We start from the raw sequence: 17,057 nt of genomic DNA, 5'->3' as shown, positions 1-17,057 counted from the left end.
CAAAGTGCAAAATTTCTATTCCAAAGGCATAAGCATACAAGTAGTCTCAATTTTAAGTACTGTGTTTCAGCACTGCTGGCTTGTGGCAAGAACATTTTGTAGTTTGGGGTTCTTTTTGGCATCCATCTTGTTAGCTCTGGTCCTTTGCTCTCTCCCCTCTCTAGTCAAACAACTACAAAGACAGCCTGTTATACAAATGATCACTTGTGAGAAGGTCCATTGAAAACTTTTTATAAATGGTGCTATACCCTCTGAGGAGGTATTTTGCCTGAAGATGTTCTTTTGACAAGGAAACTTCACAACTGTTACAGTGTGAAGGACTCAAACATCTGAGCACTCAGTCACACTGTTGTGAAGAGTGCACAATCACAGGTCACATTACTTCTGTTATGATAGCAGACTCATTAATACTACTAAAATTGGAGTGTCTGTCTGGGAAATAACCTACTACCAGAGATAGCAATATTGGTGAGAATTTGGATCTAAATAATATAAGACAGAGACTTCACAATATGACCATGTATTTCTATCAAGCTCTCCTAGGTGATCTCTCAAACACACAGTGTGTATCTACAGTTTCTTCCAATTTAAATAAGAGATACATTTCCCTGCTAAATGCTCACAGAAACTAGCTAATGTTGTACGCAAAGAAAGCAAGTGAAATAGATTCTGGTTTAAGAACAAAACAGAACAAAAAATCATGCTGACAGATCACAAGAATAAGCTGTTTATACACTGGCAATAAAACAAACCAGCACAGTACACTCAGACAAAGATTAGGATTGGTGACACCTGAGATGCACTACTGTCTCTAAAACCTTGCCAACCAAATTATTCAACAAATATATACACAATTATATATATATTTATTAAGATGAAGTACTTTTGGAGTAAGACAATTTGGTTTTGTGTCTACAGTTTTCTCAAAGATTGACTAATAAACTTTAGATAGTGCTTGTAGCTGCTAAATAGGAAAAATAGTCATGAACAGTCATGGTATCAGAAACTTCATGTCCTTGTAAAGACCTGCAATCTTATCTGTATATCAATAACTTTCTCCTAATGTCTTATTCAGTTTCTCTTCTTACTGATCACTATATTCAGCTCTCTCACTTCAAACAGTATTCTCCTGCCTCTTGTGTACAGAAAAAACCCCAACTTTAATTCTGTAATCATTATCATGTCCTCTCATATGTTATTTCAAGAAGAATGCCTTTTCTTTAATATTATCAAAATGCCTGCTGGAGAAGTCCTTCATGAAAGAAGCTTAGCTGTAAGGTGCAGGGAAATACTAAGAATTCATCAGAATAAGACATCCAGTCTGGAGGACACTCAGCACTTTTGAAGCCAGATGTCACACCATGCAATGTACATGTGTCTCCTGACTACTTTGTGCACATTTTCCTCTCCTCTGGCGAATATGAAAAGCCATACATAGTTTAGGAATATTATAAATGAAGACCTGATGGCTACACAGACAGATCACCAGCATGCCCAAGATTAGTCATTAAGCAATGAAGGATGATGGCATTAGAGGCCCACTTCTAGGACAAAGAAGAGCGGAAAGCAGTGGGGCAGTAACCTGCTGCCATCCAAGTGATATTGCCTAGCTGGTGATGAAACTGAGTACATGCTGATCACCCAAAAGGGCATTCCTGGATTTTTACTAATTCTTTAGGCAAGATGTAACCATAAAACTTTGTCAACAAGAATGAAGTAGGAAAAGGAATGAGTAGCATCTTCCCCATTCTTTCTGGTTGGGTTCAAAGCACAGGCATAGATCAGCATGTTCTGGAGAGGAATATATTGCTATGGAAACAATGCCAACACAGAGAGTATTTAAGAATAACATCATATGGCTGGCAAAGAAAAGGCTACCTAAATGAGCCCCCTGACAAAGATAAGAAAGAGCATCTTAAGACATCAGCTTGTCAGCTAAGAGGGGATACTTTAAACTAGGTTTCAAAGGACAGCAACAAAAAACCTATAGAGAAATAGGAGTTGTGGCTGACTGGAAAAAAAGGAAGTTGTGAAGAAAAGGGCTGGGAGCAGTTAGAGGATGTAAGAAGGAAACCAAGATGAACCACAGATCCTAGACAGACTGAATAAGTAAAAAGACCAAACTATAACTTAACTGGCATTATAATAAATTAGCAAAAATCTCAGAATTGTAATACAAGTGTTATAAATTTACTGTGAAACATTTGAAGTCCATTTTCCCAACTCTTGTTTTGTATGGCAAGTTGCCTCTTAGGAATATGGAAAATGTGTTTTTTTTTTTTTCTTCTTTTTTTTTCTGTACCTTATCCTTGATTCTAACCTATTCCACAGAGTGTGGGTTCAAAATGAATGTGGGAATTACTAACTGGGATGGCTATAAGGGATTGTTCCCCCCTTAGTGGTATGTCCCACTTGCTCTTCTTCTCGTCCCTACTGCTCCTCTTCTTGAGCTGACTCAGCTACTGAAGTGATACAGGCTAGAAACTGCACCTGAAAAGGTTGTAATCAATGACAGGTCAGATGACTGCACTCTGAAGGGTACTGTGACACTGATGTAGAAGACATTCTTACAGCTTGTTCAGGAAGATGAGTCATTTAAAAAAAGGGAGAAAGTGTTTCATGATATGATTGAAAACTAACTGTGTGAAGATGTATGAAAAGAAAAAGAGGGCTGAAATTACAGTAGACACGTACCACAGGCTGCCAAGCTGAAGCAGAAAGGCGAAGTTTGTTTGAACTAAGACAATGAAAAGAAGATGGAGAGGCTAACACAGTAAAATAAAATAGCAAAAAAATACCTCTCCCCACCCCCAAATACATTAGAAATGAACAGTAAAGAAAAGCAAAGGTCCAATGTAGGAAGAAACCAAACACAGACAAAGAAGAATGTTTGCAATATTCAGGGCTTCAGTCTTTGTAGGAAGGTTAATTACATCACAACTGTTCATAAAATGCATTTAAAACAAAAGAAACAGAGAACCAAGATCAGCAAAGGGTAAGAAGGAATTAAAAGCTAGATGTTATACATATTCAGATCTGACAGAATTTACCCAACAGTCATTATGGAATTAGATAAAACTATTTCTGACCTTCAGCGTGACAAGTCTTCATAAATCCATAAAGGATGGGCCAGATTCCACAGTGTTAGAGAAAAGCAATTAGATACCAAACAGAGGCAAAGAAGGACCTATAGAATGTCAGAAGGAGGTATTAACACTCTGACATTACTAGCTACTTCTGATGTAAGCACTTCTGATGTTGCACTAAACTAAATCAGGCTAACATCTCCATCCCATCCAGTGCACAGCCTCAAACTCAACCTTGTCTCAGCTTAAGATGGTGACAAACTTGGGACCATATGAACAGGCCTTCCCAAGAAGATTGTATAGCTTGCAGTCTTGGTGAAGACTCCTCTTCAGGGTCTTTATTTACTGGGAGGAGGAGTAGCCTCTTCACCTAAAACTACCAGTCAGATGACAGGTAAATGTGACAGAAAGACATGGTCAGTGCTGTTGTAGGAAGTGTTATTTTCAAAAAAATGGGTTTGGGGGTTTTACCTTTTTAAGACAAATCTTAACAAAAAGCCCAAGTGGCTTATACTGACACTGCCCCTCCAAGTATCTCAAGTTTTGCTGCCAGGACTTCCTTGCCTGGTACTGCTTCACAACTATGAATTCTTTGTCAAGACTGTGTTTTTTTCGAAAAGACTGTGTCTGTTTTGTACTACATAGCCTTGTCAGCTATTTCAGCAAGCTGCGCTCTCTAACCTAGTTCAGGCTCATTCCTTGGACTCTCTCAATACATCACAGTCACCATAATGTCTCTGCATGACATCCACCTTGGCTAGCTCCCCTGCTGCAATACAGCCTGAAATATTCCTAAAGTGGAGTTTCAAAACTGCAAAATGAAATGCTTCAGCCAGCACATTTTAAAGACAACATTTGTCCTTGTTTGGGCTTACTGTTGGAGACAGCAGTAAGGATTCAAAGGCTGCAGAAAAATCACCAAAAGTAGTTCTGGTCTTTATTCTATGAAACACACAAGCCCATTTGCCAGCTCACTCTTAATTGCTGGACTTGTCTGGAGGTAAAAGGCTTTGCAAAGCAAAATAACTATTTAACTTGCAAGTCAACGCTCAGATTGCAGCAAAAGGAAATGAAAAAATAGACTTTATTGCTGTAACTAAAGTAATGACTCCATTAGCCCCAACTACAGCTGCAGCTTGATTTCACAAAATCCTTCTGTAAAAACAGAATTCCGATATTGAAAACAGTGATAACTGCAAACTATTTCACACCATAATAAGAATGCATATCTCTTTCTTTTCTAACTTAATTACTCTGTAAACAAAACCAGCACTTGCTTTGGGCTAAATCCTCCACTCTTTCCTGAGCTTGAGGAGAGTCAAAGTTTATTTGCAGAGGAGATGAGATTGCTCACCAGCCAACAGACTCCACACACCCATGACAATGGCAGTGGAGAGAAGGCCTAGTCGAAACAGGCCTTCATAAATCAAAGTGGTGCATTAGAACTGCAGAGCACAAAACACCACAAAATCAGAAACAAATGCCTTTTTTTTAAAAAAAAAAGTACAGTCCAATTTGTAGCAGCCAGGAGCTATTATTATAATAGACAGTTTTATGAAAACATCAGCTGCATGCTCAATCACAACCCTTTTTCCTTCCTCAAAGCCACAAACAACACGATATATGCTTGGGAAATGAACATCATTATGACACTGCATGCCCACATACAATATTCAAGATGTCTCTCATAAACCCAAAGTTTCCTGTGGGAAACTGGAAAAGATACAGAGAAGTGTAACAATGAGGCATAATGAAGAACCACCAAATAGACAGCATCCTCAACCTCAAATCACCAAATCACTGAGATTGCAAAGGACCTCATGAGAGCAACAAGTGCAAGCCCCATGTCCAAACAAGGTCAACTTCAGCTTTTAACCCAGGAATGTGTTTTGACTCTCTCCACAGATGAAGAGTCTACAACCTCTCAGGGCATTTTGTTCTAGTATTTGACCACCCTGACAGTAAAAAAGTGGTTTTTTTTTGTTTTCAGAGGGAATTTCCTGATTTTTAATTCATGCTCATTGCCTCTTGTCCTGTTGGTGGGCATTACTGAGAAGAATCTGACTCTCTCTTCTTTGTTCCCATCAAGTATTTATATACATCACTAAGTTCCCCCCTGAGCTTTGTCTTGCAGACTTAACAGTTCAAGTTCTCTCAGACTCTCCTTGTATGAAGGATGTGGCAGTCCCTTAAGAGTCTTTGCGACCCTACACTGGAGTTGCTCAACTAAGTCCATATCTTTCCTGTGCTGGGGAGCCCTGCACTGGACCCAGCACTCCAGTTGTGGTCTCAGTAGTGCTGAGTAGAAGGGAAGGATCATCTCCCTTGACTGGATGGCTACACTCATCGTATTAGAGCCCAGGTTGTTGTTGTCCTTCTTTGCCATAAGTGTGCACTCCAGCACAGGATTAATTAAAGACATTATGTGAGGTAAGTAGATCAGGAGACAAATCAGGAATGGTTTGGATGAGACTAAGGACAAACTGTTCACTACCTCTTCTCATACAAAAACCAGCCAGGTGTGACATGACAGGTTCAAAAGGACTGAACAGACGGTTCTCTCCCACTGTGTAGTTAAGCCATGCAACTCACTACTGCAGGTAGCTGGGAATCCTGGAAGTTCGTGTGAGTTCAGAGTTCGTTCATGTTGCTGAATTAGGAAATTCTTGAGCTGTCAATTGCAGGAGCCTAGGTGAATATTTTGGGAAAGAATCACCACTAGATCAGAAGAGGGCAAATACTACAGACACGTAGCTGCTGTCATGGATAAGATACTGATAAACCTTTTTTACTGATCCTGGATGGCACCTCTCAGGATAAACTGGAAGAGAAGCATGGTAGGCATGACTGCCTCAGCTGTTTTCCACGCCAATACAAAAAACCTACACAAGAATGCAAATTTGAGTTAAGGCAACTCCAACTCCATGGGAAATCCCTGGTGGCAGAACTACCACATTTCTTCTTTGCAGGAGCTGGGATCCTATGGAAAGCTGTGTAAGACTTATACATATTCCTCCAGTTCTGGGGATTCACTAGTCATGTGTAGTGAGCTGAAGAATATTACTTTAGCCAGCAAACTGAAGTAACACTCTCAGAATAGTTGAACTGACTGGATTTTTGCCTGCCAATCTCAACTTTCCTGAGGACTAGAATTCGGGTTTTGTAAGCTTCTCCTTCATTCTCAATGCTTATCATTTAAGGTGTCTTTAGTTGCATGCTGTGTATATAAAAAATTGTAATATACCAGAAGAAACAGCATAATGAAGGGTTAAAAGGCCTGTGTTACCAGTTCTCAGGACATAGCTGCCAGTAGTAAACTGAGGAATTTATTTATGTAAAGACTATAAGGCCTGCACTCTAACACCTCACAGTACACATGACTTGCCAGCAGAAGACCCTGCATCCTAACACAGGGAGACTGTCAACAAGGCTGCTATGTATCACATAACATTGATTTTTAAATTAGCCCAACAGCAAAATCAGACTCCAGATGTGTATTTCAAACAAACAAACAAACAAAAACCCCACTGGTCAACAACCTGGACTAAGACTCCTGGAAGCTGGTTGGCAAGAGCTTAACTTGAAGGACCATCTATTCAGAACTGACTACACCTAAAAGTTAAGCAAGGTCTGTCCAAAGTACTGGGTTTCCATCACTGGGCAAGAAGAACCAGAGCGGTTCATGTGGGCTCAACAGCTGGCATTTCTTGTCCTTTGCATCTTACAGAAACAATACTGCCAGGCTTCCTCCACTCATCCACTATGGTGCTTGTGAGTATGAGAGTGTGAATTAATGAACTCTGGGAAAGAGAATGTGAATGCACATGAAAAACTTGCTTGAAGATTTTGTAAATATGTATCACTTTCCTTTTTCACAGTATTGCACACTGAGTTTTATTTTGCTAATTTCCCCAGATGTATACTATTATACGACAGATAGTGTCGATTGCAGATCCTTGCAAGAAAAAAAATGTTCAGCACACTCAGACTTTTTCAGTGCTCTGGGCTTATTTTCCAGTTGTGTGAAATACTGATACACAACCTGTAAATTTATTCCAAGGAAAAATCTATAAACGGGGGTTTCTGTATATTTGCGCAACAGCTGGGGAAATGAGCTTAAAAAAAAATCAGAATTTTGTAGTCTAGTAAAAAATGATTTCACTTTAAAATGCCTACTAAGTTACCATATATTACTCTATTGGACCGTTTACCTTAAAAAATGAAACAACAGTAATTTCTTACCAGTCTTTTTTGCTGAAGTTGCTCTCTAAGTAGCCTGTCTTCTGGTAAAACATCACATAAAAGAAAATAATTGTCCTGTTCTTCTGTTAAGAGATTAGAAAGTCTAAGTAAGGAATGGGAAGTTGCAGCTGCTTTGAATATTTCTGACACATAATTTGCTAAACCTCTGGAGGGGTTTGCTAAACCTCTGGAATGTGTTAAGCATGTAAGACTATGATTTTTAATCTAGAAAAGTCAGTTATTTTGATTTCATAATTTAATGAAACATGCTTAAATATTTCTATATACATATTTATATTGCAGTATAAAGATAAAAGTCTTGTATAGCTTTTCTCCACTAACAGCTTTATTAATTTTTATGTTGGTTCTTCTGGAGATATAAAACAATTATCATTTATATTGATTACAGATTAAAGTCAGCATGAAAGAAACACCTCTTGAAATGACCTTTAATTTTATCTTGCATGTGAGATTTTCAGTTATTTCCCTAAGTAATTGCCAGTTTTCAGTAGCTATCATTATTTGGTTTATCCTCCCCTTGCTCTGACCTATTACATTACTTTTTACCATCGGATCTTTCTACACCTACAGATATGCACTACAACTGTTTAGTAACATGCATTGAGACTTGCCTAATTTACATTTCTACTCATATATTTTATACATATTTTATGTTTACTAATCTTTTTACTATTTATGGTCATATCCAATTTAATAAGACAACAAGTCTGATTCAAATGAACTACATTAAAGTGACTCAGCATGTAAGAAAACACAAAAAAGTACAAAACCAATTTGCATTTGAAAGTTACTCATTTATTAATCAAAGGGTGTCCTAGTCACACTAAAAGAAAACCATGCCACCACTCTCTTCTTTCCCCTTCCAGCTGGAGGCACAAAAGGCAAAGATCATGGGTTGAGATAAGAACAACCTACTGGAAACAGCAACTAGATAAGAAAACCAACAGTAACAACAATATTAGTAGCAAAAGGTATAAGACAAAGAAACAATTCTAGATGGAAAGCCCCCGACACAGTACCAAACAGCTCTTCCCACTACACCACACTTTCCCCCGACCGAAAAGGAACACCCTTCTTCTTAGAAGTGAGAGAGCGAGTCCCTTTTTCCCAGTCCCTGGCAATGACATAAGGTGGTATTGAATAACATAATGTCTTGGACACGCCCCTTCCCACTGATCTGGGCCAGAACCAGGACAAAGAGTTAAGTGGTTGGTGAACTGAAGCCTCCATTATTTAGTCTTTTATAATTTTAAGCTTGACAGAATTTTATCCTTTCCCATCTTTTCATACAGAAAGCCTGTTTGAAGTAAGACAAACACCCTGATTTCTAAGCTATCAAATTTGAAGGAGGTGTCCACTAAAATTAACAAATCTGTTAACAAACAAATAACGAAGTATTCTCATTGTTCTCTGGAAGGGTCACGGATATTTTATAGTTCTGGTGTTCAGGTGCTTGATTTGCAATTTTCAAACTGAGTGGTAATTATTAAAATTTCAGAAGCAAAAACATACATACTTAAGAGAAACAGAATTATGATTTTTTGAGTGATTTTCATGTTTTGTAGGACTACTTCTCTTAAAATTATTTTGACTAATTAAAAAAAAAAATTACTTTCAGCCATTTTGTACTCAGTTTTCACCTCCCACGCATCTTGGACACCAGTTGCATGCCTTGCTTCCTCTCTTTTGAGGTCACCATGGAGAATGAAAGAAGCAGAAAAGCCCTAATATTCTTGTTTGCTTTTAGGTAAACTATATTAATCTGTTAGAAAAGGGAAGACAAAGTAATGCATCAACTACTTCTGAGAGAAACACTTCCTTCATACAGTCAACACTGTCTTCCTGATGGAATGTTCCACCATGCCAACAGAGCAGAATGATGAAGTATGGTCTTTGGTCTTGTATTGGAGCCCAGAGAATTGCAGTTTTTGTACCCCTTCCATGAAGATATTGTCTCCTAATACCCTCAGGGCAGTAAGCACCATGGCAGGGGAAGGGAAGGGTGACTGTGGCCCCGATGTCCAGGAAGAGTTAGCAGCATCAGTGGGGATGGTGGACAGGGCAAAGTCAGAAAAGGCACTGGGAATGTTTCTCATAATTTCTGGAAGGACTGTCACCAATTATTTATGCAGTGGGTACTGACACTTCCCCATTCATGATGTAAGTGGCACTACTTCTATGCCTTGACATGCAGTGGGCCCCAAGGCACAGTGCTCTTAGGCATGTATTGAGCTCATCCTCACTTAGCATAGTGCTGAAGCACATGCTATAATCCTTGGTAAAGGTAAGTTTAGATACGTGGTTAAGAGTTAAACATTACTTCTGTGGTTTTCTGACCTAGTGTCAGACACACTTGGCTCATCAAAGCAGCAGTATATGCCAGAAATTATCGCATGATCTGGCCATCAGAAAGCAAGCAAGCAGCACACTTACCTAATGGTGCTTTTGAATTTGTTCTTATCACACTACAAAAGTCTGTGACAGGCTGTTCTGCAAACCTTCTCTTCCAGTACAAGATGTAGCTTTAAAAATAAGAGGGAGATGATCAGTGAAAAAGGAAACACCAAAATGTTCAATAAACAGTTGATGAGCTCTTGTTTTTTCCATTCTCTAAATTCCTAAGGGTTTTGTGATTATTTTTTTAACCTTGTCTCTGTTTTTGCTTCCTTTATATTAGTTTTCAATTTTATGAAATTAATTCGGTTTCCCTTAAACCACGCTGTCAGAGTGAAGAACTCAATAAGCAGATTTGCACCAAGCTTTGCATAAACACTGTGACCTAGTCACATCTTTAGACACAAGTGCAACTCAGATGCATCTTTACTGAAAAGATATACTACAGAGGACTGTCAAATTCCCAAAATATTGTGCTCTGCGTTATGCAAGATACAGTCAGGAATCTGAAACTCAGTAAAAACACCAACTTGACAAAAGTGAGGTTTTGGCAGGTCTCCTGTGGAGTTACACTGAAAGCTGTAGCTTGGCAGACAACTAGAAAGACAGAAAAATGAAGTCCCTGAACACCTGGGGGTGGGATGGCAGACAGAATAAGAAAAGCCCTAAACACATCTTGAAGGTTTAACCCATCAACTACAGTTGTTTAAAAACATTCTGTACTACCATTGTTTGTATGACAGCTGCACCAACAGACCCCAACTGAGATTAGATTTCCACTGAACTAGGAAGCTACTGTATAACCAAGAAGAAATCATTGCTTCACTCACATGAGATGAAGGGAACGAAGCAATCCTTGTGCTAATTATTTGGAATTTTACTATTAAAAATAATCTGAAAATGCTTCAGTACTTGCTTATATTTATACTTATGACTCATGTATGATATAAATCATGGGAGAGCTGGTAAGGTAAAGGCTAATTATTCTATGATAGCTTCTTATTATGTGCCATCAAATTACAAAAAGAATAATTCAAAAATCAGATATTATTATTATGAGGGCATTTCTAAATAGTTGCAGCTTCTAATACTTGTACAATCTATAAGTTCACTTGCCACAACTATCACATTCCATGATGGCTCACATTACCTCTATTTATCATCTATTTTAATATATGAGAACTTCAACCGCAGCAGCCAAGGAATCAGCACATACTTGTTTCTGCTAATTGTGCCACTGAGAGGACTAACCTCTGGTACAGCAGACAGCTAAGCACACTGAAGCCAGAATGCGTGGCTGAAGCTCATTCAGCAGCATCATTAAATGTCAGTAACTGAGAGGTGAGTGTTTTGTTGTTCCCCTGCCCACTCCACTGTTTATAATGCACATTGAAACAGTCTTGCTGCTACACAGAACAGTAAGTCTTCCAGAATAAGTCATCCTCAAGCTTTTAGGACTTAAATGTGCAAATGAAGAGATTTCAAGAGCTCATTTACTAAATGTCTGTCCCCTGCACTGAGAGAAATGAACACTGGTACAAACTCACCTAACCATAACTGCCTGTGCCAAGAAAATTACTGTTAAGGGATTTCACATCATAAGACTTAATCCAAATAATCAATGACCAAATAAAACCAATGCCTTGTCATACTTCCAGGGAGACAGAATGAGTGATCATGTTTAGTCATGCAGCAGAAGCTTATTCCCCTTATCTCTTCCCCTTGCCCTTGTGCCAACTTCTCTTTATTCTTCAAGTCAAAAAAAAAAAAAAAAGAAAGAAGTTTTCCATTAGTACTCATCTTTTCTGGATCATCCAATTCTTGCAGTTGTGTCAAGAAATGTGTTCCTAAGACTGGCTGTAACTCATTGCTAGGTATAAAAATAATATTTTGTTTTACGAGTTGATTCCCTGTATTTTCCACACCTCAGTTCAACACTTCAGAATATACTCACTTTTTTGTGCATAGTATTAGACTATTTTACTGATACAGCAAATTAGAGAAAGCACAGTTCAGAGTAACAACACATCCTGGGGCCCCTTACTATAAAATCTGGCTACCTTCCAATTGTGTTAGCAGAAAAAGTATCTAAATGGGCATTTTCTTGAAAAGATGACTTTAAAATACATTTCTATTAATGCAAAATAATTCCCTCAAGCACACTTAGACTGGCTGTGCATGACTGAGCTGCTCTGATTCCTTTATTTACCTGAAGATATTACTATTATCTCCAAAGAACAGTACATTCTTCTTCTGTCTGCTTTCAGCACAAAAGCGAACAAAAACAACTATCAGTTTTCAATTTTAAGCAATGTTAAGCTCAAACATGTGATTACAGATTTATAAGGTTTACATTTCTCTTCCTAAATTACATTGTATTGTTTCTTTTTTCTGCGTCTTGATAGACACAAGTTACTGGCTTTGACTGAGTAACTAATGACAGACAACCTACTAGAAAACTCATTTTAGTTGAGAAATTATCCAGCTAGCATTTAAACACTGCAACAGAACTGGCAGGTACTGTCTAGCCTTCCTTACTGTGGGTGAAAGCAAAATGTCAAGCAAGTGTCTGGTCTCTGAAGTTACAAGCCAGCTGGGGCCATGCCAGCTACTGGAGGAAGTTAAGAGAGAGAAAGCCAAATGTGACCCTGCTGAGATGATCAATGACACAGCTGTAGAAGGAGTCACAGTTGTATGTAGATCACAGTACTGTAAAGTTAAGGATTAAATGTGATTTCAATGGCGAAAGACTGGCAACCTTAAAATAGCACAAATTAATTTCACCCCAGAATGTGAAAGATCCTGTACTGAGCAGCTTCTGTGTACAACACACAGCTTTAAGACATTAAACAGTGGTAGATATAGTCTTGTCCTGTACAAATAAAACTCCAAATTAGGAGAACTGATTGTCTGGATTGAGCTTTACTAAAAAGACAGCTTTCTAGTTTGCACACAACTTGTTGATTAGTGATAGGACCTGAGAAGTCTGTAGGATACATCAAAGAATGTCTAACAAAGGAATTGCCATGCATTCTAAAATTGAGTCTTCTAGTTCCAGAAACATCTAAGGGCTGGGCACTGGGAAGGTAACGGGAAAACAACCTTACAGCCTAGCAGCAAAGAGCTTATAAAAAAAGGTAACAGATATCTTCTCACAATGTCTTTTAAAAAAGATGATCTCTACTTTTCCAAAGCTTTCCATAACATCTGCACACATACACACTCATTTTAAATGATATAACACTTACCTTCTAAAATCTGCAACCAGTTTCACGTCTGCTATGACGAGCTTGTGTTCAATAATCATGTGCTTCAGGAGCTGGTTTTGTTCTGCTAAAAGATAGCACTCTTTGCAGAAAATGCAAGGCACGCAGGGAGAACTTTCTACAGCATCAGCACCACCTGGACTTTCTGGCAGAGACAGAGGCTCCAAAATACACTCAGTATCTAAAATAAATGAAAGGAATAATTAGTTTTGACTAAGTGAATAAAGCTACATCACTTAAAGTACTTTCAGGCAGTACTTTTTTTGAGTCTCAATTCTGTTGCATGGATCACTCCACCAAAGAGAAGCTTGGAAGCCGCTTGGCAGGTTGACTGCATTGTTTCCAAGAAGGACAGTGGGAGGCTAGCACAGGACAGTTCTCAAGTACCTGCCCCAACTGAAACTCCCAGCTGACACCAAGTCACAAGTACTCTGCTTACTATCAAAGGAAGTTTCTTCCTCTCCCTACCTAGTTTACCTGTTGATATGACTCAAGCTACTCCCTTTGCAACACTGCTCAGAGTATCAGGAAGGCTTTAGACTATATAGCACAAACTGTTTTGCATGTTAATTTTCCTAATTATAGTTTTATTTACTGCACAATGCTTCTATAATTTTCTGACTGACTCTTGAATGTCTGTATGTGTTTGTCTTGCCTTTTTTTCCCCCCATTTGCATCTCACTTCCTGGTCTATGACAAAAGAAAAGACTATTCTTGATAAAGATTACTACCACACAGAAGCTTAGGCCATTGAAACACTTTCTAACTGTACAGATGTTGAGAAGGGGTCAGCCACGCCCCATGTGGAAAGTTCAATGGCCCATGTTTGTACTATACTGTACCAGTCAGACATAGTACATAGTACTCAATTGACAGCACACAGAGATGAGTCACCGCTGTATGTTCTCCAAGTTTGCTGTTGTTGTAGTTCAGGCATTGCACATGACTGCGAGAATGATCAACTCCCAGTTGACATTGAAATTGTGCGGGATCTGCTGTTCTAGCTGAATCCCTACAAATCTATGGGGCCTGAAGGGATTCATCCCAGAATCCTCAAAGAGCTGGCTGATGTCATCACAAAACATCTCTCAATGATTTTTGAGCAGTCCTGGGAATCCCAAGAGGTCTCAGCTGACTGGAAGCTGGTGAACGTTGTCCTGATTTTCAAGAAGGGCAAGAAGGACCATGGAAACCACAGGCCTGTCAGTCTCGCTTCAGTGCATGTAAAGTTATAGAGAAGATTATCCTGGGAAGTACTGAAAAACACCTGAAAGACCATGCAGTCATTGGTCACAGCCAAAACAGCTTCATGAGAGGAAAACTCAGCTTATCAAACCTGATTTCATTTTATGACAACACAACCCACCTAGCTGATCAAGGAAAGCCAGCTGATGTAATCTTTTTGGATTTCAGTAAAGCTTTCGATACTGTTTCTCACAGGATCATTCTGGACAAAATGTCCAGCACACAGCTGGATAAACACATCATGTGATGGGTGAGCAATTGGCTCATGGGTCGAGCACAGAGGGTAATAGTGAATGGGGGAATATCAGACTGGTGACCTGTCACTAGTGGGGTTCCACAGGGCTCCATCTTGGGCCCTGTGCTCTTCAACATCTTCATAAATGACTTGGATGCAGGACTGGAAGGGATACTGAGCAAGTTTGCAGATGCCACAAAACCAGGAGGAGCTGTTGACTCCCTCAAAGGCAGGGAGGCCCTGCAGAGAGACCTCAACAAATTAGAGGACTGGGCAATCACCAACCATATGAAATTCAACAAGGGAAAGTGCCGGATTCTGCACCTGGGATGGGGCAACCCTGGATGTTCATACAGACTGGGGAATGAGATGCTGGAAAGCAGTGCCATGGAAAGGGACCTGAGGGTCCTGGTGGATGGCAAGTTTAATATGAGTCAGCAGTGCCCTGGCAGCCAGGAGGGCCAACCGTGTCCTGGGAGGCATCAGGCAAAGCATCACCAGCCAGTTGAGGGAGGGGATTGTCCTGTCCTGCTCTGCACTAGTGTGCAGTTTTGGGAAAGATATTTAAGCTATTAGAGAACATCCAAAGAAGGGCAATGAAGATGGTGAAGGGCCCTGAGAAGAAGCCATATGAGGAGCAGCTGAGGCCACTTGGTCTGTTCAGCCTGGAGGAGACTGAGGGGAGACGACATTGCAGTCTAAAACTTCCTCATGAGAGGAAGAGGAGGGGCAGGTACTGATCTCTTCTCTGTGGTGACCAGTGGCAGGATGCCAGGGAATGGCCTGAAGCTGTGTCAGGGGAGTTTTAGGTTGGGTATTAGAAAAAAGTTCTTCACCCAGAGGGTGATTGGGCACTGGAACAGGCTCCCCAGGGAAGTGGTCACAGCACCAAGCCTGACGGAGTTCAAGAAGCAGTATTGGAAACAAGCAGACTGACCCAGAGTATATGTGTATGTTCCCCATTTAAATAACAGTGGTGTAAATTCATAAGCTCTTCCACTGGCATAAATTAGTGGAGTTCATTAAGAAACATGGTGTGACCAACAGATTTCAACAACTGGCCCCATTAACCTAACCAAATTCTAGCTGTCCAGAAATAAACTGTGGTATTCATTTTCCAAACTAATCATACCTCAGTCTCTGGTAAGAGTTTATCTTGGAAGCAAATGACAATTTCAATTTGTATCTTCAATTTTAGCTACATCAATTTTGCACAGCAAAAGGAGACTAAAAGCAAACAGAAAAAAGCTCCCCAATGTTCCTGCACTCTTGAGGATGAAAACTGAAAACATCATTGGTGTCCTTGACTCTTGTGATGTGAAGTTAGCTTGTGCAGCAGGAGAATAAACTATCTCTGAATTCCTGCAATGACATGAACATCTCTGTAGAAAAATGAAATTTCACAGAACCACAGAACGGATGAGATCCGCAGGGACCTCTGGAAGTCATCTGGTCAAGCAGGGCCCTCAAGCAGGCCCACTTAGAGCTGGTTGCCTGGGACCATGTCCAGATGGCTTTTCAGTATCTCCACAACCTCCCTAGGCAACCTATGCCAGTATTCAGACACCCTCACAGTGAAAAAGCATTTCCTGATATTTAGAGGGAACCTCCTGGGTTTCAGTTTCTAAAGATACCTAAAGAATTAAGCAAAAGACCTTCTCTCAAGTCTATTATTGTGTCACACACAAATTTTTAAATGTGTATGGCTAAATGAAGCTTAATTAAAAATATTCACCAGATAGAAGAAGCAATGTCAACTTTCACCCCATGAAAATCACATATATATGTTATACATTGGCAAGTACAATAAACCTGATAATCTGATAACTTGCCCACGTGGAAAATGTGGAAAACAATTGAAAAAATCATAGTAATTTATCTTTTTTCCTAGGAAAATATGCTAATGGAGCAGTGCTGTATCCATCAGTGATCCATCTGATCCATCAGTGGCTGGCCTGCCAGTGTGGACATGCAGTGCTCCAAAGCAGCCACAGCACGAACTGATGGCTCCTGATGAGGGTGCTCATCTGGGGAACTGGGGGTAAGATGGGGCTACTGGAGCCACATGTGGGAAGGGGTACAAAATCAAAGGAAACACAGCTTCATCAATTCTATGCTGCTCCTGAAACAACATATATCCCCTCCACAACTGTAGAGGCTTCTCCTTAGGACTTTTGAAAAATATAACTGCCTGGAAAGGCAGTGACTTGACTGAAGACTGATGGCTGGGTTACACTGAATTCAGTTTATCCCATAAAACTAAACAGTGTGGAAAGATGGCAGCACACAGAGCATGGCATTACCTGTAGCAATACAACTGCTGTGCACAATCTGACACTCCTCTCGCAATTTTACTTGCACTTCTGCCTATTCCTTTCCCCCAGACACTTCTTTATTAAAACTGGCATTGCAGAAATTGTTCCATTTGTCCTATTTTAAGAACAGCAGCTGCTATACTATGTGCTAGAGCAACCCTCATGAAAGGGTTAGCTGTCCCATGCAAAACTGATGTCACCTGCAAGAGTCCGGGTTTGTCCATTCTTACAGTCAGTACTAGTTTGTAGCCTG

General features: G+C 39.8%; 1 protein-coding gene across 1 annotated transcript in view; it reads right to left on the bottom strand.

Moving 5' to 3' along the window:
* Positions 1–13,346, bottom strand: part of ZNF277 (zinc finger protein 277) — a 32,159-nt gene extending 18,813 nt beyond the window's left edge. Inside the window, exons 1-4 of the mRNA XM_029963522.1 lie at positions 13,268–13,346; positions 12,992–13,190; positions 9,783–9,871; positions 7,329–7,411 (exon numbers count right to left, since the gene is read on the bottom strand). Of these exons, the coding sequence (XP_029819382.1) occupies positions 7,329–7,411; positions 9,783–9,871; positions 12,992–13,190; positions 13,268–13,346 (450 nt within the window). The remainder of the gene's footprint in view (positions 1–7,328; positions 7,412–9,782; positions 9,872–12,991; positions 13,191–13,267) is intronic.
* Positions 13,347–17,057: the final 3,711 nt, after the last annotated feature.

The sequence above is a fragment of the Manacus vitellinus genome, unplaced genomic scaffold (genome assembly GCF_001715985.3).
Source record: "Manacus vitellinus isolate BGI_N305 unplaced genomic scaffold, ASM171598v3 scaffold_5_pilon, whole genome shotgun sequence".
In the NCBI taxonomy this organism is placed as follows: domain Eukaryota; kingdom Metazoa; phylum Chordata; class Aves; order Passeriformes; family Pipridae; genus Manacus; species Manacus vitellinus.
This window is presented reverse-complemented; position numbering and strand designations above follow the sequence as displayed.